Source organism: Rhipicephalus microplus, chromosome 6 (assembly GCF_043290135.1).
Source record: "Rhipicephalus microplus isolate Deutch F79 chromosome 6, USDA_Rmic, whole genome shotgun sequence".
NCBI classification, from domain to species: domain Eukaryota; kingdom Metazoa; phylum Arthropoda; class Arachnida; order Ixodida; family Ixodidae; genus Rhipicephalus; species Rhipicephalus microplus.
The window spans coordinates 19,275,550-19,299,186 of NC_134705.1; the positions used below are offsets into that span (position 1 = coordinate 19,275,550).

General features: G+C 46.9%; 2 protein-coding genes across 3 annotated transcripts in view; both read right to left on the reverse strand.

Annotated features, from left to right (window-relative positions):
* Positions 1-23,637, reverse strand: part of LOC142765206 (uncharacterized) — a 1,282,698-nt gene that overhangs the window by 258,638 nt on the left and 1,000,423 nt on the right. The window lies entirely within an intron of this gene.
* On the reverse strand, positions 1,962-6,103 carry LOC142765205 (uncharacterized). 2 transcript variants are annotated; one of them, XM_075865839.1, is made up of 2 exons: positions 4,685-6,103; positions 1,962-3,424 (listed from the first exon to the last, which is right to left on the reverse strand). In XM_075865839.1, the coding sequence occupies exons 1-2, from the start codon at positions 5,966-5,968 to the stop codon at positions 2,108-2,110; spliced, it is 2,601 nt and encodes an 866-aa protein (XP_075721954.1). In that variant the 5' UTR covers positions 5,969-6,103; the 3' UTR covers positions 1,962-2,107. The 2 variants fall into 2 exon arrangements, with proteins under 2 accessions (XP_075721954.1, XP_075721953.1); XM_075865838.1 differs by having other exon boundaries at positions 1,962-2,489; positions 3,294-6,103.

Below are 23,637 nucleotides of genomic sequence, written 5' to 3' on the forward strand. Positions count from 1 at the left end.
TTGCCCTTGTATGGGCAGTCGCCGAATTTCGCCCATACCTGTACGGGCGCTCATTCCGTGTTGTCACGGACCATCAGGCGCTCTGCTGGTTAGCCTCCCTGAAGGACCCCACGGGACGTCTCGCTCGTTGGGCTCTACGCCTTCAAGAGTACACGTTCTCTGTAATGTACAAAATAGGGCGATTACATCAGGATGCGGATTGTTTATCCCGCTACCCTGTTGACGAAGCAACCGATACCGACGCTATCACGGACGTTTTTTCCGTGTCGCAGCTGTTAAACATTGGCGAAGAGCAACGTCGGGATGCTTCTTTACGAGCCATCATTCACAAACTGGAGTCAACGCCTCGCGACCCGTCCGTGCGAATGTTTTTGATAAAAGACGGGATCCTATATCGCCGCAACCTTGATTCCTTCGGATCAGACTTACTGCCTGTCATCCTAGCGCACCTGCGTTCCACTGTCCTGCATCAACTTCATGACGCTCCCATGATGGGCCATTTGGGCGTTTCTCGCACATACGATCGGGTACGACGTCGGTTCTTTTGGCCTGGACTTGCCCACTCTCTTCGACGCTTTGTCGCCGCTTGTGAGCCCTGTCAGCGTCGCAAAACGCCGTCTACCCCCCCCCCCCCCCAGCAGGCTACCTTCAGCCGATCGACGTTCCCAACGAGCCTTTCTTTCGAGTTTGTCTCGACCTGTTGGGCCCTTTTCCACTCTCCACAGACGGAAATAAGTGGATTGCTGTTGCCACGGACTACGCGACGCGGTACGCAATCACACGAGCACTCCCGACCAGCTGCGCTACCGACGTTGCGGACTTTTTGCTGTACGACATGATATTAGTGCACGGTGCTCCTCGTCAACTTCTCACCGACAGTGGCCGCACGTTCTTATCAGCTGTCGTTCATGAAATCTTGAGGTCTTGCCATACCAAGCACAAATTTACTACTTCGTACCATCCCCAGTCAAATGGCCTCACGGAGCGCCTTAACAGGTCCCTAACCGATATGCTTGCCAAATACGTTGCGCCAGACCACCATGATTGGGACATTCTTTTGCCGTATGTGACGTTTGCCTACAATTCATCTCGTCACAACACACCCGGCTATTCGCCCTTTTACCTACTATATGGCCGGGACCCAACTCTACCTTTAGACACTTTACTACCTGCGGCCACTGAATATGCTGGGGAAGCCATTGCCCGCGCCGACCACGCACGTCAAGTCGCCCGTAACCGTCTACAGGCTTCACAGAAGCGCCAACAACGGCTCTACAATTCTCACCATAGGGACGTGCACTTTTCTCCGGGTTATCTCGTGCTCCTCTGGTCACCTACTCGGCGTGTGGGACTGTCTGGAAAACTGTGGTCGCCCTACACTAGACCATTCCGTATCGTTCGCCAAGTGACAGACGTCACGTACGAGATTGTTCCAACCGATCCAACAAAGTCATCGTCAGCTCCGAGCGACACTGTTCACGTGTCTCGGCTAAAGCTCTGTTACCCCCCTTCGACATCATCTGCGTAAATTTAGCACCGGGACGGTGCTTATACCGCCGGGGGTTAAGAGAGGAGGACGAAGTCAGTTTTTGTTGGATACTGGTCTGGCGTCATCTTGCTCGTCGAGTTCTGTGCGCTGTAAATAGATCCTTGAACAAGTTACTCGTAACAATATATATATATATATATATATATATATATATATATATATATATATAGATAGATAGATAGATAGATAGATAGATAGATAGATAGATAGATAGATAGATCGATAGATAGATCGATAGATACGCTCAAGTTCGCTAAGATATGCTTTGCACTTGTAAATTTCCAGATTACACCCAATCACTATACACAACCTTCATAGATTACTAGAAGGCATTTGATTCAGGAGAGATAAAAGTGGTTGTTACGTTCTACCGGCCATAGGCCGGCCGCGGTGACAAGGAAATCAGTCGATGTGGCAGTGCAAAACAACCAGCCTTTATTTCGAGCTCGGAAATATATATAGGAAAGCAAGAGGAGAGAAAGAAGGAAAGTTTTACAATGACGCATGCGCCGAGGGGCGTCATTTGGCCGGACTTGTTATCTGCAGCATTCCTTCCCCCTAGGAGCCGTAGCGTTCCACGGGCTTTCTGATTCTTGTGGACCGACGTAACTCGGGGACAGGGCTTTCGGAAAGGTCATCCGCTTCGCATTTCGGAGCATCCTGGGTGGTTCGGTGTTGTCCCTCGGGTGGCGGTTCTTCTGGAGTCGCTGTTTCTCGGCTTGCACCTGTGTCGGATGAACGTTTTCGCACCTGGTCGACATGACGTCGAACGACGCCGTCTTCCGTTGCTACAGTGACGAGACGTGCCCCACTCGTCGATTTCACTTTGCCTGGCGTCCACTTGTCCCCAACACCGTAGTTGCGCACATAGACGGCATCTCCAGGAGCGAAGTACCAACTCGCAGACTCAGCACCTGGATTCTTCGGCAATTCGTGGTTCCTGGGAGAAAAGCAAATATCCAGTCTAGTACGCAAACGGTAACCCAAAAGTAGCTCAGACGGCGAAACCCCTGAAGCTTGTGGCGAATTCCTATAGTTACAAAGAATTCTTGACAGAGCCGTTGACAGTTCTACTCCGGGCATTCTCTTCAACCCATCCTTAAGGGTTCGCACGGCGCGTTCTGCGAGCCCATTGCTTTGAGGGTGGTAAGGAGGGGTACGAATGTGCTCGATTCCATTTTTCTGCACAAATTGAGCAAATTCTGCCCCTGTAAACGGCGTACCGTTGTCGGTAACTATGGTGCGCGGTAATCCAAAACGGCTGAACAAGGTTCGCATAGAATCCACCGTTGCATTAGCGGTTGCTCGCGATACTGGAATGGCTTCTATCCAATTGCTGTGTGCATCCACGATTACCAACAGCATTTTGTTGGAAATAGGTCCTGCGTAATCTGCGTGCAACCGCGACCACCTCTCACGCGAAATTGGCCAACTGACGCGGTTCCGTTCCGGGGGCATAGGCAAAGCTTGCACACAATTTTTGCAGTCTGAAGCGGCCCTCTGGATGTCTTGATCCAGACCGGGCCACCAAAAGCTAACCCTTGCCCTTGTCTTCATGGTGGACGCTCCCTGATGCGATTCGTGCAACAATTTCAATAGCTTCTCACGCGCCGTTCTTGGTATCACTACCCGATGGCCCCAGAATAACATGCCCTTCTCGACAGACAACTCATGTCGCCTTTTCCAGTATTCGACCATTTCTCTGCTGTCACCCGCGACGGAAGGCCATCCTTCAGTCACGTACCTACATACTTCTTGTAAAACGGCGTCCGCTTCTGTGAGTGCTTGAAGTTCTTTGTGCGAAACCGCGGGCTCGTCCAGCTGGTCAATGAGAAGCACCATTTCCGTGAGGTTTTCCGTTTCTGCTTCCGGCTCCTGCAAGGATTGTGGTAAGCGGCTTAGGGCATCAGAGATTAACATCTGACTGCCGGGTTTACAAATAAGCTTGTATTTATACGCGCCGAGCAAAAGCGCCCATCGCTGAATGCGTGCGGCAGCCATAACAGAAGTCTGACGGTCCGGTCTCAGTAGCCCCAGCAAAGGACGGTGATCTGTTACTAACGTGAACTCCCGACCCAAGAGGTAATCGCGGAACCGTGTCACGCCAAACACTAAGGCTAAAGCTTCTCGCTCGATTTGAGAGTACTTCATTTCAGCTGAGGTGAGCGTTCGTGACCGGAACCCAATTGGCCTGTCTTCGCCATTTATACGGTGAAACAGGGTAGCACCGACACCGTAAGGGGAAGCGTCGCATTCCAGCAGCAACTCCAGCTGCGGATCAAAATACGTTAGCACTGGGGCCGAACACAAAGCGCTCTTTGCCTTCTGAAATGCCGAGTTTTCTTTCGTGTGCCAAACCCATTTTGCGCCTTTTTCAAGAAGCTTATACAAAGGTGCAAGCACAGTGGAAAGATTTGGCAGAAACTTATTGTAAAAAGTGACCATTCCTAAAAAGGATCGCAACTCAGCAACATTTCGTGGCAACGGGGCCAGTCTGATTGCGTCGACGTTCTTTTCGAGCGGATGTAGTCCCTCGGTATCAATACGATGTCCCAGATACGTCACCGACGATTCACAAAACCTGCACTTTTCTGCACGAAGCTTGATGCCGTACTCGCGGAATCGCTGCAACACTGCTTCCAGATTAGCATTTTCATTGTTGTTGCTCTCGGCTATCAGCACATCATCCAGATATGCCTGTGTCCCTGGCAGCCCTTGTAGCACCGATTCAATCTTCCGTTGGAATATCGCAGGAGCTGACGCGATGCCAAACGGCAATCTATTGTAGCAGAACAGCCCCTTCGGTGTATTTATCACTGCTAGTTTCCGCGAGTCTTCATCTAGCTCGACCTGGTTGTATGCATCGCGAAGGTCCAATATACTGAATTTCTTCCCTCCACGTAAATTTGCAAATATGTCGTCTATGACAGGCAATGGGTACTGCTCAACCTCGCACACTGGGTTTAAAGTCACCTTGAAATCACCGCATATGCGCACCGTTCCGTCCTTCTTCAAAACTGGAACAATGGGCGTCGCCCATTCGGAATGAGGAACTGGAGAGATTATGCCAGCGGATACTAATCTGTCAAGCTCCTTTGACACTTTATCGCGAAGTGCAAAAGGAATTTTTCTTGCCTTGAAAAACTTGGGGGTTGATCCGGTCTTGATATGCAGTCGGGCCGGCGGACCTTTCATGAGACCAGTGCCCTCAGTGAAAAGGTCAGCGTTTTTCTGGAGCAGCTTCGGAATGACCTCCTGGGCTTGGCTTGACCTTGAAGGCTGCGGATACACGTTGAGAACCTGGATACATTCGTCGGTTAATTTTTTCAGCAGATCCCGACCGCAAAGACTGGGCCCCTCGCAGTCTAAAACAGTCAAAGTACATTGCACTGTTGTACCTTCGTAGGAAACCGGCATTGTTATTGCGCCGAGAAGCGGAAGTCTGCCCAGATAGCATGAAAGCTGTAGTTCTGACTTCTGTAGCTGCGGCCACTGATGACAGTACGTCTCGTAGATGCTCTTAGGAATGACGCAAACAGGCGAGCCCGTATCGATGTCCATCGTTACTTGAATGCCGTTCCACGCGAATTCCTTTCTTATAGGGGGTATGAGCGAGCGCTTAGTGGTCAACGACCAAATCTGCGACGCACTGTTATCACTGTCTTCCGTTTCTGTCGCCTGTGCTGTCACTGCTAGCATTCTGCTTGTTTTGTCGTTCACCGCGCACATTCTGGCTAAATGCCCTCGCCGTGTACATTTGAAGCATCTGCGCTGGATTAGGCGACAAGCATTGGTTCTGTGACCCTGCTTTCCACAACAATTGCATTGTTGTACGCCCGCCGTCTTCGCGCGCGACTCATATTGAGCACTCAACTTGAGCAAACTCGCTTGCTCTTTGTCCGAAGTAATACCTTGCGAATCGCGTTCGGCGCTTTCTGCGGCCAGGGCAAGGGCCTCGGCTTCTTGAAGATTAAGGTCTTTCTTTGCTAGCAGCTGCTTTTGCAAATTCTTGGACCTGACTCCACACACAATACGGTCCCTTATCATTCTGTCCAGCATCGTCGAAAAGTTGCAATTCTGGGCCATCTGTCGAATTGCCACAATAAATGCATGCACAGACTCCCCTTCTTGCTGGCAGCGATGGAAGAATTTGAAACTTTCTGAAATTTCATTCGGCACTGGGTCGTAGTAGCTGTTTAACGTCTGCACAACTTCCGCGTAGGTCAGAGCATTAGGTTTCTTCGGCGCTACTTTCCCGTTCAAGATTTCAATTGTCTTTGTTCCAAGCGCGGCTACCAGCAGGGCCCTCTTCTTAGCATCGTCCTTCACATCATTAGCTTCAAAGTAAGCCTCCACCTTTACCAAGTACGCCTGCCACTTATCTTTTGCGTCTTCGAATTCCGGTAGCTGGTGTGCCATGGCTGGTGGGTTCGTTCTGCAGGCCGTCGCTTGTGGGCATATGCTGGCCTTCTTGCTGCTGTAGAATTCTCGTCGCCACTGTTACGTTCTACCGGCCATAGGCCGGCCGCGGTGACAAGGAAATCAGTCGATGTGGCAGTGCAAAACAACCAGCCTTTATTTCGAGCTCGGAAATATATATAGGAAAGCAAGAGGAGAGAAAGAAGGAAAGTTTTACAATGACGCATGCGCCGAGGGGCGTCATTTGGCCGGACTTGTTATCTGCAGCAGTGGTCATGCAGATACTTCGGAATGAGAACGTCCAGGAAGCATTTAAACACCCAGGAAGAAATCTAAAGAGAGTCAACTGCCACCATAGTGCTCCACAAAAAAGTGCGGGAATACAAATCAAAAAGTGTGTAAGACGATGGCATGCCATCTCCCCAATGTTAGTAGCAACGTGTTTCCGGGAAGATTGATTGATTGATATGTGACGTTTAACGTGCCGAAATCATGATATGATTATGAGAGACGCCGCAGTAGAGGGCTCCAGATTTTCGACCACCTGGTTCTTTAACGTGCTCCCAAGTGTGAGCACACGGGCATACAACATTTCCGCCTCCACCAGAAAAGCAGCCGCCGCAGCCTGAATTCTATCGCGTGACCTGCAGGTCAGCAGCCGAGTACCTTAGCCACTAGACCACAACGGCAGGGCAGCTTCCGGGAAGAGGTTTTGAGAGGCTTAGGATGAAAGAGTTCGGATTAAGTGTTATTGGAGAGTACGTTAGTAACCTGTGCTTCGCCGATTACATTACGTTGCTCAGCAACTCAGGAAACAACCTGCAATTCATGATTACTGCATTAGACAAGGAGAGCAGAAAGTTTGGTCTGAAAATAGTCTAGAGAAAACGAAAGTAATGTGCTACCTCGGAAGCAATCGATTTCTTGTAGTTGATTAGGTTTTATGCACTACAATTCATTATTTCTATTAACCCATATATGCCCAAACTTCTGAGAATCAACAAAACTAATTTATTTCCCCAAACTGGTTCCTTCTACGACCTAAGAAAACAGAATAAAGCTTTTATGAAAAAAAAAACGCTTTCAAACAATGATTTTGGAGCCGTCTTGTATGTAGCACACCAATGTTTGACACACGGGGAACAAAAAAACATTAGCGCCTATCACTGCCATACGAAAGTTACTGCACACCCAATAACTGAAGAACAATCGACACAAATATCAGCAGCATCGAGAACAATTTGACTCTATATAACTTTTTTTTCGCGGTATGAGGCTCAGGTACGCACGCGTAATAGCCATTTTGTGAATGCAAGCACGTGGCTATTTGTATATAGCCCAGCGATCACCTAGACTTACATGTGACGAGGACAGGGCATCATAAATAGACTTTAGGTGGCACTACCTTTTTATAGAAAAAAAAGCATTATAGTTACACTAAAAAGTTTCACTTTTCTACATGTAGGACACTGGGCATAAATGGGTTAAAATGTAAAGATCTGCGCCACTAACATTTTTACTTGAATACCGGAGTTCAGTAACTTTTTGTTTTCATATTAAAGTCGTTCCCCTGGGGTCTCTTATGTGGGTTCACTTCTCCAAAAATTCCCAGCCCGTCACGAAGTTAATCATAGGGCAAAGCGTTCACCCGTTCGTCCGTGCATCCAGTTAGACGGATGGTTAGACAGAGGCATGGACAGACGAATGGACCTCCATTCGTCCCTGCTTCCATCCGTCTGTCCTTGTGTCTTTCCATGCGTCTGTCAGTCAGTCCGTGCTTCTTTCTGTTCATCTGCGCCTCTGTCCAATCGTTCATCCGTCCATCCGGGCACACGAAAGGGTAAGGATAGACACACGAAATAACAAATGGGTGCTTCGCCCCACTCGTGATTCACTCTGTGGATATGCGGTGAAATCCACTAAGGGCACCTTGTTCACATATATACAAGACGGCTTATACATATACACAGGGACATATACAGAATATGCTATCTATTGAGCAAGTCGTAATCTAGATGTGGCTACATACTATATACGGAGGAGGGAACGATCCACGGCCTAAAGATCTTCGCCCATGATATATCAATGCTCTGTAGAGATTCCTGTTTCTCCTGTGGGGGGGGGGGGCTTAAAGCTCAAGCTAAATGAGTAATCAGTGAAGGGCGACACCAGGAGGTTCGTCATCTCTTGATCGATTAAGAGAACTGGCCATGCTACGACTACTTAGAAGGAGGCGCGCCTGATGTACCGAAGAAATCACATTTCCTGACTTTACTTGGAGCACCTTAGTCGAGTGTCAGCAGCAGCAGCGAAGTGAGACGCGCCGGATGTGCTGAAGAAATCACCTTTTCCTGACCTTGCGTAGAGCACCTTAGTCGAGCAACAGCAGCAGTAGCGTAGCGTGACGCTTTGAAGCCTCATAACACTTCGGAGCTACGGGGTGGTGGGCAAGGTATTCGCTGCTTTATGATAGTGCACTTACCTCCAGTGCATGCATTTAGACAGTGTTCAGTGCAGCAGCTGGCCTTTTCATGAAGAAGCGTGGTAGAATGAGCGACAACAATGAAAAAGAAAATCACAGAATATCCACGCACTGAATGATGATAAGCGGGGCGAAGCATCCGTTGGTCGGTCCGTGCTTACGTCTGTCCTTGCGTTCGTCCGTGTGTACGTGCGCGCATTCGTGCGTCCATGCGCGCCTACGTCTGTCTGTGTGTCCGTTCGTCTAACCGTCCGTTGTCCGTTTGCGCATCCTTGCGTCCGGCCATCTGTTCGTCCGTCTGTCCGTTCGTCCATTCGTCCACCTGTGATTCGTGCAATCATGCGTCAGTCCGCCAATCTGTACGTCCATCATGTGGGCACTCCAAGTACCGCCATCTCGCGTCTTTTCATCAGATATTCGTATAGAAGTATCGTATAGAAGTATATTGATATAGAAGTATCGCCATCGAGCGGACATTTCAAGAACCAAACGAGAGGTGGCTACCTACAGCAACTAATAATAATAATAATGGTACTACTACTACTACTATTACTACTACTACTACTATGCTACTGCTGCTGTTACTACTACTATACTACTACTACTATTACTACCACTACTACTATATACATTGTGTACGTACAACCCACGGCATAAGCAACATCGCCCCTAAAATGAAAGCGCCCCCTAGCGTAAGTAACTACACTGATGCCATCGGTTTTATAACATCTGCATTGGATTATTTCACCAACAAATATCACCTAGCAGTGAATTCTGGAAGGAGTTGGCTACGTACTACACAAGTCGGGGACCAACTCAAGCCTTAAGGAGCTTCTCCCCTAAAACACATCGTGTTTAAAGCTCAAAACGTCTGAGGATATGTCACAGAAGCCAGCTGTGAGTAAAACACCTAAGTCAGATCGTGAAGTAATCTCGGCGCTGCGTTCTCTCATGGGAGCCATCCGAATCATATTAAACAACATGTGGACAACGTCAGTTCGATGCGCACTTAGAAAGCTGAACGCTCTAAGCCCATTGCTTGAATCCCCCTAAGAAAAATATGGCAACCCATACCTAATCCTTCCTGACGAAGTCAAGACAGCATCCGTCAATCAGTGGTAAACCAAAGGACTGATTCATACCTTTCAGATTTTTGTTGGTTTGTGTGTACCAATTTTGGATCGTTCACTCCTATACGTTACGCAAGCAATTGCGCGTCACGATAGCACTCAATATGTAAGCAAATCTGTTTAAAAGTATGGAATAGAATAAACACAATTTATTTGTATGGCAAACTGAGGTTTTCGTGGGTGGAGTCATTATTCTAGAGCCCCACTGTACACCATCTCCAGGAAGGGAACCCTAATGTGATGCGAAGCAGCAGTGGTGCACACGATATGAACCTGGTTGAAGCAAGCGTCAACACGGGCGCTGGAAGAATGATGGAAGTTCGGGTAGGCGAGGCGGGTTACAGGAACCATGAGTGACGCTTATCGTCGAAACCTCCCCGACGTCAGCGACCAGTTTTAAGTGTCCCAGACCACGAAGGCGAACGATTTTTCGTAGCGTCAAATCAATTTTTTCGCCATATTCAGCGGCTTGCGGAGGCAGACGCAACCGATGTTTGACAGGTGTTTGTAGAACCGTAGATGGTCGCATGCGCAGCAGCTATGTCCTAAGCTACGTTAATGGAAGAAGAACGGCTATTTGGGCTAGTTGGTTTGAAATAATGGTAATAAGGGCTGCAGCGCGAGCACGAAGGTGCTAGAAGAAATAGACGAAAGGCGAGACAAAGAAAGAAAAGAGGACAACACGAGCGCTGTGTTGTCCTCTTTGCTTTCTTTGTCTCGCCTTTCATCTATTTCTTCTAGCACCTTCGTGCTCGCGCTGCAGCCCTTATTACCATGAACGTTAATGGAACTGTCGTCGGAAGCTGGTGATGGCCCCGGCATTGCTGGCAGCATCACAGACGGCTCTCGCCATGCGCCATGCGCGGATGCGTCAAGCGTAGCGGCGGCGAGGCACCTTCGAATAGACCGGCGGAGCCTGGTGCTTGCGAGCGGGCGCTCGACGAAGGTGACGTCGAGGATTCGAAGGAGCTGGGAGGCTGCCCTGCTCGGCTGCTTGGCCTTGGAGGGTGAAGAGCTCTCGTGGCCAGGGCGCGTGTTACCGCGGAAGCCACAGGGGTCCCAGACTAGGGACTCCTGCTAGAGTTTATACAGGGTGAGGCCTTAACCCCGCTCCTATTTTTTTACTTCTACATAGTCTTAATAATTGCTTTTCACCACCACCACCGAAGGATTCACCGGCGTGGGCCTTCCGCTGTCGGCATTTCCGCTCGGCGCCCTTGTCTCGCGTCTCATCGATGTGGCCGACGCGTTAAAGACGCTTGCGCTCGGCTTTGTAGGCTCGTGTCTTGTCGGTGTTACCCATAAGCCATCTATATTCTCGAATGCGATTGGCATGCTTGTCTGGCACCTCATCGAAATCGTTGGTCTTCCACTGCCGATGCTTGTGTTCGGATTCCCTGGTTCACGCCTCGCCTTTGTTGCAGGCACAACGTCACCTTTCGCGAACGTGATTGACTCTGCTAACTTTCGCAACGCCAATGTTGACCCCATTAGGCAAAATCACTTCGGCACATGTTTTGGCGGGTGAAGCAGCTTGGCTTCTTGGCGTCCTCTCCTTCGCACATAAACGAGCCAAAAAGTGAAAGAGAGAGAGAGAGATAACATGTTATTGTCGACAGACTTAAGGAGGTAGATGAACCGCCAGGCTGAACCTAAAGTCGTAAAATAGCGCCAACCGCACCCCTTTACCTTCACCTTCTCTCACAGCAACCACAGCAGCGCCTCTAGAGTGTCGACCAGGGAACTAAGAAAGCAAAAGCACGCGGACGCACTGGATGTGCCAGACGCTTGGGCAGCTCGGGCACTGCTGCGCCGTTTGTTCATCAAGCGGTCGTGCCTCGAGTGTGCTGAAAGGGAGCACCGCTGGCTTCTGTTCTAGGAGCGAGTGCTCGCGAAAGTGGACAATCAATATGGCGTTTGTGATTCCTTCCCAAAAGTTAGTGCGTCATGCTGGAGATTCTTAGCACAACAGAGTTTTCATGGACAGCAGTGGCGCTGCCATTGAAGCGTCACCGCTGAGCGCGTCTGGACGAAAACGATGCACTATCGCTCTCAGTATTGCGTGCTTGCGGTAATAGTTTGTGCCACTGCATGCCACTTGCTTACAAGCATGCCACATCGTCGTGTTTAACGTCACGTTTCATATTTTTTTTTCTCAATCACTCTTTCGGCATATCGCTTTGAACCACAGCGCCCAACTGAGCTTTACCGGAAAAATGAGCACACGCCCATCTTCGCGGCCAGGAGCCATAGGCCCCTCAGCTAGCGTCGTTTACTCTTTGCTATGCACACGAGGGGAGAGGAGCCTGCACATCAACGCGCATGGCACTACTTTATTTTTTTCATGAGTTTATGTCAGCATATTCGAGGCACGGCCTCACGATGAACACAAGGCGCAACAGGTCCCTAGTTGCCCAAGTATCTGGCACATCCAGTGCGCCCGCGTGCTCTCGCACTAGTAGGTACCTGGTGGACACTCTATATTCACTGCTGTGGTTGCTGGGAGAGGAGGTATATGCGAAGGGGTGCGGTTGTCGCTACTTTAGTTTTTTTTTCAGGGACTTTAGCTAAACTTTGTGGCCACCTCCTCTGCCCTTCGTAGGGCCTGGAGCTGAACTGCCAGGCTGGTGGACGTGAGAACTGCCTCCCACACCTTTGGTGAGGGAGTGACGAGGAGATCGAGATAGGGGTGATCTTCCCTGCAGGCCAAGAGAATGTAAGTGTGGCTATTGAGCCACAATGTGAGCAATGCGGATCAATTTTGTCGGAGTATATACGTGCATAAATATATGGGCACGGGAATGAGTGTGTTTGTACCCGGCGCTAAACAACCTCATTGCGCTTAGTTTATGATACGGGGGTGATTCTGACTGCCTCTAAAGACAGTAATACTGCGTAATGTCATGATAGGATGTCATGGCTTAACCAGGGTTATGCGAATCAGAGGTGGATGCCACCACTCAGCTGACGAATCCACGAGGTTATTGACAGGCCACTAATTTTCCGAGCTCCCCGCGTTTGCCAGCACTCAGTTCTTCTTAACGGAGCCAAGTGCGTCTTCCTCAGTATCTGTAATGAGTTTGGGCTAGAGAACTGCACGGACCAATTTTTCAGCCCGAGCTTGGCCCGGGCGCAAAAACTTCATGTTCCGGCCCACCCGAGCCCGGCACGATGTTTTAGGGGCGAAGCTCCTTAAGGCGTGGGCTGTGCGTCTCCTGTATTTAGCCACCTCTCGTTTAGTTCTTACTGTGTTCGCTAGATGGCAGTACCGTCCCCTGCATGATGATGGCGCAGACTTTTTCAAAGCACTGGGGTTTAGGGACCGGGAGGGCAAAATAGACTGTAAGCGGATAGACCTAACTAGAAGGAGGTTATCTGATTGGTGGCTAAAGTCAAGGCACGAGTGAAAATTAAACTCTTCACTACAAAGTACGAATCCTCAAACTCACTTTTTAAAGAAAAAAAAATAAATCTAGTTTTTGGTTAATTAAGTATTACGGGTTGGTGGCACTAGCCACCGCCCGATCTACAGGGTACAGCTATATCCATCCATCCATCCATCTATGTTAGAGTTACTGTATATGTTACCTAAAAGTAGCATATACAATAACTCTACTGTATGTAGCCCCCTCTCGTTTAGTTCTTGCAGTGTTCACCGGATGGCGGTACTTGTAGCTGATGATGAAAAAATGCAAGATGTTATAAAGTAGTCGATGGTACTTCTAGTTGACGATGAAAGATGCGAGATGTTATAAAATAGGAAGGATGTCACATATGGCGCGCGTCATTGGTAAATAAGGCAACCATTCGATTTAGTGCGGCGACGTACGCTAGGGGGAGCGTTGTAATAAAATCGAGTGGGCAACATGTACGGAAGATTCTGGGTTTACCAGGTCTACCTCCGGAGCTTCGCCCACTCATCATCATTCACTTCGTGGATATGGCGGCACTTTTTTTTATATGCGACCCGCACTCAAGAGGTTTGAGCCCGGCCCCGACCAACCCTTTCACAAGTTACGCATCGAACATAAACGAGGCACTGTCCACTCTTCAGATATTAAGATACCTGCCTCACACAAGTAGCACCAGCACCGAAAAACTGTTTCAATTGGGCTTAAATGATACTTTAAAGGAGCTAATAGAAGCGCAACAGATAGCCCAGTTGGAGAGACTAGCCAGTCCGCGCACAGGACCGAATATCCTTGACAAGTCGGGAATAAATCACCATAGTCAACAAGGAAGTAAAGTGTCGGTTCCAAAGGTGATCAGGGAAAAGATGCAGGTCCCCACTCTAACTAAAACATGACCCCGAACTTAATCAGGGCACGAGAGAATGCCGCGCGAGAATTCTACCTAAAGCCTACGGCACAGACAAGGAGGCATTGTTCGTAGACGCAGCGGAGTACCCTTGTCACAAATCCTACGTTGCGGCAGTAATAAACACCGACCGTCAATGCGTAAGCGCGTGCTCCATAAGCTCTGATAATTCGGAAATCCTAGAAGAGGTAGCTAAAGCTCAGGCCATAACTTCCCGAAATTGTAGGTTTGTCATCAGTGACTCGCAGTCGGAAATCCTTGACTATGCACGAGGAATAATATCTCCCGAGGCAAGTAACATACTTCTCCACAAGGCAAATCTTATATCATCCTTGCAATTCGAAGAAAGTTATTTTATATGGTTTCCAGGCCACACCCTGTGGGCGTCCCCCATTCCCAACGTCAACGAGAAGCTCATTGCGTAGAGCGAGGTCTCGCTTACCGCACTCGCAATGGAGCTTCACATGCGGTACCAGGAGGAGAGGAGTGGTGGGAGAGGGGCAGAATGTTTAGCTTCTGCTACATTATCCAATTCTACCAAAAGTCTAGGCACAGATTTCCACCACCTAGCTCCACATTAGACAGATCTCAGGAGGTTGACTGGAGGCGACATCAAACAAGAACATTTCCCAACCCGAAGCACCTAAATCGCATCAACCCCGAGCTATACCCAGATGACCCGTGTAAGCTATGTAGCATGAGACACGCCACCCTAAAGCATATTTTATGGGAATGCGCACAGATACAGGACACCATTGCAGTCTCCCCAGAACAGCTTGGGGTGCGGTGGAGAGCTGAACTGACCAGCTCAGATGAGGCAGATGAAATATTGGCCATCAAGCGAGCACGGGAGGCGGCTGAGAAACAGGGTCTCTCCACCGCCCCTGGCGAGCTTAGGTCACGCCTCAATCCGCTGGTTAAATAAAGTTTGTTCACTCACTGACTGTCTCACACAAGATGTATTCAAGTTGGCGTTTTGAAACTCCTTTCAGTGTTACAACTCTGACTAGTATTTTATGTATAATTTTGCTTAATTACGCCCCTAGCACTCTCGCAAAATATTTATAGGATAATTAAATATAATTGTAGTCATAGCTGAAAGTTTCATGTACCCAGTGCTTACGACACATTCATATGTTCACATCTCAAAGAATGACTACAAAATATATACTACCCCCATAATGTGATCGAATCAGTGGACCTTTAATGTTTCAGTCTATACAAATAGAATGCGAGCCGGAGCTGCTGAGTAGAAATAAAGAGTTTCTTGGAAACGTCATTTATTATGCCATGCAAATAAAAAATACGCCTTAGCTACTTCTGAGAGCAATACACAAGGCTTCGCAGCGTTACGTAAATTCAAGCTGTCGTGTCGACACCTTGGCTCTCGACACCGAGAGCCGAGGTGTCAACACGTCGGTGTCAACACCGCGCTCAAAACAGGATGTTACTTTCTCCACCCTTCCCCAATTTGCCGCCTCTGCATTTTTATAGATCTATGGAAGCGTCAAAGCAACTCACACCCGTTAGCAAGCAAGCTACGACCCTCGTTGTTCGCTGAAGATGCCTATCTCGTCTTCTTGAGACGGCCTTCAGTCTCTAAAGGTGTTATGTCTCTCTGGAGCCTTTACTGGCGCACAGCGCAGTGTCGTCCACAGCATAGCATGCAGTGTAACAGTTCAAGAAGGAGGAAGCCTCTATCCAACTACCCTTCTTTGTCTCTTCAGTCTGTGTCGCACGCGAGTTTTCACACCCTTCACCCCGACAAGTTCACTAACGTTTCCTTAACGTTTCCGCAGAGAGTCTTTTACAATCCGCATCATCATTCCACAAGTCCTCCTCATGTTGAATAATGGTCAGCTACAATTCTCACGCTATTTTGACTAGTGTAGAAAAGTCCTAAACTAATATGTATTAAAAGCCTCGACTTCAGTTGATGACAATCTGTCTCAAGCGTTAGTTCCTTAACAGAATATAAAACTCTGTGCGATAAAATTACGGAACGCCTTCAAAGATGTGTTAGTCTTTATGATACTTCCCACATGTGCACTGATATAACTGGCACACGTTTAACGATGACAATATACTCTTTCACGATACAGTCTCCCCGCAGCCACTGGCGAAAACACTGTAGACACTGTCGACTTAAAGCAGCTTAGATCAGGACGCAATGTTTTTTTTTCATAATTGAAAATTTTGTTGAAGCGCACTAAAAACGAATTGACAGAAGAGGCTATCAAGAACAGCGCTGACAGAGAAAGCACTGTCCCTGTCAGCCTCTTCTCTCCGTCCATTCTTTAGTGCGCTTCAAAAAAAATTCTAAATATGAACGTAATCCAACTGGCTCAACTTACCATCATGCTGCACTGTTTTTTGTAAAGATGTATATTCGCAACCTCGGCAATTCATGCGGCACCTAGTGGCAATATAGTGAAGCTGCGTACTGTGGTCCAAACCGTCCAAGCGCCAGTCGTATACGGTATGAGCACGGTAGAATTGTGCCACCCGTGAAGAAAAATGAACGGCCAAGCAGATTTCTTCTTTCCAGGTGAGGCACCATGATAAGTTGCTAAGTCGAACTTAATAAATGACCATTTTATCCAGTGACAGCATGTTGCTTTGGCGTCCGAACTATGTAAACGGATTTCGCAGATATTGTAAGATATTTAGCGTAACCTTGACTTTCGCATACACTCACACAATCACTCACACAACCACCCGAATAACACACATAGCTTACAGCACTCATTACCAACTGTTTGTCACACCGAAAAGACCTTCTTTTATACGTACAACATAGTGCGCAAAACCAACAAAGAACAAAGCTGCGCATGTGAAAAGCCTTTAACAGCAGCGCAACCGCAACCGCGTAAGGCAGTCGTGATGAACACAGCACAACCACACGAAAAAGTAACAAGTAAGAAAAAGTACAAAAAGCAGGAAACGCCAGCTAGAAGCACTAAATCTTTGCATCGAGAAAAGATTTTTTCTGATGATGTATCACCAGAGACGGCTCGCTAACACAGATGTCCTTATTTTTGTCTATAAAATACGCTTGCAACAGCAAACGTGCTGATAAATTGAAGCTTCATCCGAGAACCTGCGTGTCTGTGAGTTGTGGTTCAACACCACATGCGCCACAAGATGTGCGTACTTATCCTCGTTTTTCTTAATTTTCAGGCATGCTCCTTAAGCTGGTAATTTAGGCATTTCTCGGTTATGGCGATGTACACGTTTCCACAGGAAAAAGGAATCGAGTATACAACTCGCTTGGAACATTTGACGAAGGCTTTCTCATGTTTTTTTCCGGCAACCCCGTTTCTTGCCATTTAAATTGCGCAGACACGACTTAGCTAGCTTATCTGGCGCCGTAAAGACCACAGCGACACCATGCCTAGAGGCGACCTTCTTAAGGTTATGGAAGAGCTTGTGCAAGTACGGCTGCACTTGTGGCTTGGAACCCAATGGATCCCGAGCCATCATCAATCGGCTGATCTGATCATAAAAACTAGTAGTAATGTGGCGTGGACACGGCTTAGTCAACGAAGATTCTAGGCAAAGTGAAGCAATTCTTTTTTTACCTATCTTAGAGTGCGCAGAATAATACGCCAACACCCCTTTTTTGACACGAGGATGGTAATACCAACAAAAGTGCTCACTGTCCCACAGTAGCTTGAGGTCTAAAAACTGTAGAAAAGTCTTTGTGGGTACCTCGGTAGTGAAGCTATGTCTACGACCATGCTCATAAAAACGCTTAACACTTCCTCACAATAAATACGCTCTACTTCATGTAAAGCATCCTTACTACACACACTTGTCGAGGCCCAACCACTCTTGAAAATTTAAAATGTTATCGGGGGTGTATAGGGTGCCCGATTTTGTAAAAGAATTAGGAAGTCATCAACATATCTAAAATATTCAAAACCTGTGCCCCACTTAAAAAGTTATCCAACGATCTATTCAAGTCAGCTAAAAATTATGGCACAGAACTGGGGCGACACAGGATCATATACAGAGTCCTTGTGGTTGTAGATAGGGTTTGTCATCAAAGTTAATAAATGTGACGTTAAAATAAAATTCTGAAAGCGCTAAAAAGTTCCCAACGGACACTCCCGCGTCGTTCATAAAAGAAACGTCATCGTTATGTTTTATGCATTTTTCGACAGAGGCTAAAATATTATTGGGAGGAACATAATAGAACAAGTCTTCAACATCTACCGAAAAAGCAAAGGAGGTCTGCTGGTTAGACCGTATGAAATCACCAACATCACTGGAACTCTTGCTGCAGAAAGAATCATTTCCATAAAGCGTCTTTATATTCCTTAAAAGGAACTTACTTTTGTTCCCCTGCCATGAACCGCTTTCACTAACGATGGTTCGAAAAGTTATGTCCAATTTGTGGGTTTTTGCAGAAAAAACGCGTTCAAGTTGATGATTTTGCTGCTTTTTGCTAGGGTGCTAGCTAGTGTAGGTAAACCTACTTCTCTACAGAATGCGGTGAATTTTGATTTTATGCGCACAGCACTCCTTTTAACAGGTAAAAAATATTTGTCATTAGCGCCAAGCGCCTTTTCGTTGCATAAACCCTGAGGTATAAAACCAAAAACCGCTCTCCTTGTCAGCTTGTACTAAAATCAAATTCTGCCTCTTAAAGAATGACACCACACTATTCAATCTTCTACTACAGCTACGGCCCGGAACTTGGGCTGTACATTTGGTGATGCAGTCCGTACCTTCTAGCAGGCATCTTTCTTGATCCTGGTTGGCCTAGGCTGAGAGATCCCTGTTCAGGCCGACCAGGTCATGGACATGGGCGGAAACGCTTGGTGTACATGCGTGCTTTGGTCCCTTTCGTAGTAGCTTTTCAGTGTCTTCAGGCAGCACTGCGACCCCCCAAACAAAGATGTCCTGACTTCTTTCCATTCTTCGTTTTCCTTGAAGCCTTAGTAGTGGGGTCAGCTAGCTAACCAACTAGACTAAAAGCAAGTTTTATTGAATTTCGCATAGACGTAGTGCACCATGGGCAATACACAGACAACGCGACCACTTCAAGAGCGCCGTTCGCGCTTGCGGGACCACTGTGGTCGACTAAAATAAAATGCTCGCGTCAACAATCTGCTGCTCTTCTACAAGACAGCGCGAACTGCAATCACACTGCAGAAAACCCTATGTTTGTGCCAGTGACAGTGGACGCGGTGACCGTGAATCCGCCATGCTGCAACTCCGCAGTGTCCTCTCATGTTCATTTGAGTGGCGAATAGCCATTGAGGCGGCATTGAGTCAAAATCACAGGCATGCATCGCGACTTCTGTGCACTTGTTTAACACTTGGGTGTCGTCTTAGTGACCATAATCATTCACATAGCTCAGCGAGAGTGCCATGAAAGCGTCGATGCACGTCACTCGAATTGAGGTGCGCATATGGTATTACAGCGGTAGCTATTGAGGCCGGTTGCCGTATACTGAAGCTATCGCGTTGGCGAAAGGAGAGCTGATGCCAAGAGTACCTATGTTTTAACTATGTATTTAAGTTCAATATTGAAGGGTACTTGCCAGCTCCGTTCAAAGAGGCGTCAAACACAACTGGGGTTCATGTAGTACCTGTTAGGCAGATTACTTCTGACATTTGATCAATGGCCATCTTCTTCGCATGCCCGTTTTATGTGTAGCCTCGTAATTGTTACAGAAGGTTAAGCCGTTTCTTCCTTCAAGGACATGGCAACACTGCCCTGATCCTTCGCTGATGGGATTTCTAGCCCAATTTCGTCGTGATCATTTCGGAAATTGATGGCCTATTCTATCCTCTTATGTGATGTCTTGAAACTTGAATATCTTTCCTGCAATACCCCTAGTATCAAGCTCCGCAAACCGTTGTGAAGAGTAAGAGGAATCCTATGTTTCATAAATATCTGTTCACAGGATGTAGGTATGAGTGCTCGCATGCTGTCCCCTTGGAGGTCCTCAATGGATAATGGTCCTTGGAGAGTCCACCACATTTTTGTGTTAATGGCGATTAACACTCTGTAATTCGACACCCAACGTATTTCGCTGGTATTTGACACAACTTTTCACAAGTGATTCGTTCCAGTCAGAAGGCTTACTGTGAGTTAGCAGATGACGCTTGGGAAAACAACTGCATCGGCCAATTGTTTACCTGCCAATTGTTATTAATATAACCACCTTAGACTCAGACGATCCACTCAGCCGGTAGCGGTAGCCAATAGAATGAAGACAAACAGTATGGCAGGGAGAGCCACTGCTCGATGATGACAAGCTGCAAACTGCTTTGTAATTGGTGATGCTAAAATAAGCATTATTCAGAAGAATAGAATTTAATGAAAGAATAAAAAAAAGAAAGCTCTTTTGATGCTATCGCAGGAGATACACGCACACACGTGCACAGCGACGTCTGCTTGTTTTGATTATGAACAACAGCGGCCAGGCGCTACTGAGAGGGAGAGTAAAAACAATTTGTGAACCTTCTGTACAGTTGAGCTCACGAAATTGAGAGATTCCTTGAAAAAGCCACACTAATTGCAGGTTTGCATGAGTGCGGGTCAAGTTGAGAATGCCCATTGCCATTTTTCAGTAATTAATGAGATCGAGCGTACAGACTCGGTTCGCTGCGACGGCAAATGTGTTACTCAATCTCATTCGATAGCCTAAGTCATTCGATTCTAACAACATTACACACCCCTTTCCACGAATGCGGATCAAATTAAGAAGGCCGAATGCCTTTATTCCAGTACTCCATGGAATCGAGAGTTCGCATTCGGTTCGTTGCAATGGCGAATGTGTTTCTCGATCTCATTAAATAGCCTAAGTAATTTGATTTTAGCGATATATAACCTTTTTCATGAGAGCGGGTCAAATTAATAATGCCGAATGTCACCTTTTCAGTATAATCCCTGAGATCGAGAGTACACATTCGTTTTGACGGCTACGGCAAATGTTTTTCTCGAAGTCATTTGCTAGCCTAAGTCATTAGATTCTAATGATAATATATATATCTGTGTAGCAGCCACGTAAGGTCATTAGATGCAAATGTAATTCCAATTGAATGACATTTAAACATTCAGTGTGACCGGGGTGTAAGCTTGAGTAGGTGACCGAGCCGCAGAAAGCAGTTGCTGATTCCGCCCGGTGTATGGCGCTGGAAGGCAGTGTCAGCAGAATAGAGGGCGAACGGCTCGCACCAGACATATTGTAAAAACCAATGCAAGGCTCGAAATAACCAAACAAAATGTCACAGCTTTCACGCAAAGGCGAAGCAATGAACGCGATAGCAGCAAATTTGAAGGTCACAAGCAGAATAAAAAGCTATTGAATTGTGCACCACAATTCTCACGAATAAATGACCCGCGAAACGTACTCGCAGGTATAGATGCACGCAAATAAGTGTCTCAGTTGTTTCTTCGCTGTGTCTGAAAAGCGCACGCTTTTCGCAAATGGAGACTGCAATGATTTCATATATCTTAGCGTGCCCGGTAACTACAACGAAATTGTTACAAGAGTAGCTCAAGGCAAGCCAAGACGTACGGCGCTCCTCTGCTCCCCACCACGAGGTAAGGGTGCGCCATGGAGAATCGCTCCCCGCCTCTCAGCTGGGTGAAGTACTCGTGGGAGATTAGAGCGCTCGCCACAACCCTGCAATCTGGTGACGCGCGCTCATTTCGCCATCTTGCTGGTCATGCTGAAAAAACGATTCCCCCGAGAGGCCCTTAGGACGCGGTAATTGGTAGATATAAATAGCTTGCCATTTGAATGTTGAAAGGCGTGCTTTTTGGTGGGGCAGTAGTGAACACCTCGCACTCATGATTGAGAGGACGCAATTTCGATTCGCCACACCGGAGTCTTTCGCTGGGTTTTATTTTTTCTTTCTTGCATTTTCGTACATACAGATACGTATACATATGCGGTGAGTGACGCCGACGCCGGCGCTGACACCAGTGGAAAAATAAAGCGAGAGTGTCCATATAATTGGCAACACATTACTAACTGCCCTAAAACAGCGTAAGTAACTGATACTAGTGATTCCTAATGATCTTAGATGGGAGGCGCATGTTAACTATGTGACATGTTCAGCTTCAAAAAGAAAGTTTTTCCTAAAGAGACGACTGCATTCCGCACCACCACAAACAAAACTATTAGCCTACAAAACTTTAATCCGCCCATTAATAAAATACGCCAATTCAGTCTGATTCCCGACAACAAAAAACCTAATAAAAAACCTAGAAGGGGTACAAAGGAAAGCAGTTAGATTTACCTATAATAAATACATCTTGCTCGACTCACCCTCTGAGCTGATCGCAAGAGCCGGGCTACTAAAATTACGAAATCGCGCTAAACTTGCTCGCCTAAAAATGCTCTTCCAACTTATTCATAGGCAGCTAAACATTGACAGCTCGAGATTCATATCTGCTTCAGAAACCAGACAGTCACGCCATGAACATCCACTAACATTATAGGAATACCGTCTCCGCACCAACTTCTTCAAGTACTCCTTCCGCCCACATTGAATTAGAGAATGAAACAGAATGCCCGCTTGTCTGACTAATACTAAAGGTTTGAATACTTTTTTAAATTTACTTGAAAACCACAATCGTGACACTCATAACTGAAATGATGTGTTTCTTTTCTATGCTTTTTTCTGGCTTGTACAGTTCTTGGTGCTTCTCGAATATGTCAGTGTTATCAGTGGATTACGTAGTTTAATATCTTTGTGTCTACCTGCCAGACATAGTTTGCGATTTTATACTCTTCATGTATCATTATAGATAATCTGTTGTCGCATATTCTCGCATGTAAGTGCAGGTGTATATATCCTGTATTTGGTTGTATGTGTATTTCTTGTGTATTTTGACTTGAATGGGAACATTCAATAGAAGTCTGCCTGGTTGGGTATGAAACTGGGAGATGATTTGTTTGCCCTCCTGCTCTAGTTGCCGTTTGGACTGGCAGTATGTAAATATAAATAAATAAGTAAATCAATAACTGCTATTGCAAATAAAAGTCCTGGGGCGAAACCATGGTGGCCATGTTCCCGGCGATCGACACGCTTGCGGTCGGCACTCGCGTAAGCTGAGGAGCGAAGTGCCAAAGAGGTGCGCGTGCTCGATTTTCACAAGGTACAACGCCATTACTTATTCGCGCGTTACGCCACAGTCCTTTGATTGAAGTCCATTCCTGATTGCACCTCTGACTTTGTGCACACCACTAAGTTGTCAATTGTAAGCCCCGGAACCCTACCACCTTTTCCACAGACCTCGAAGCAGTTCAGACCTTGTCTTGTCTTGTCTAAAATACCATGGATCATTGCCCAAGGGGGGTAGGCCACACGGTCCATCATAGCGAATTTTGAATTTGAAATTGAATGCCTGTTAAAAGAAAACAAAACCAGATAAACAAAATGTTGTATAATAACAAACTCAAGAAGAAGAGAAAATGAAAGGGCAGAGTGATTTGAAAAGCAAGGTTTTTAAGATACGAAAAAAGAAGCATGGTGGTTCCACCAACATTTCGACTTCGCACGCTGAAATTCAGAAGAAATTGTCCGACCCTTTAATGATGGCTTCTCTGGCGTACAACCAATTGTTAATTCTCTGGCACAGCGAAATGTCCATTTGAAGAATGATGAAAGTTGCCATCAGAAAGTTTTGTTGTCGCGTTACCTCACTCAATTTTTACTTGTATAGGTGAGGTTTCTTGGATTTCCTTATGTACTTTTGCTGTAATCAAGAG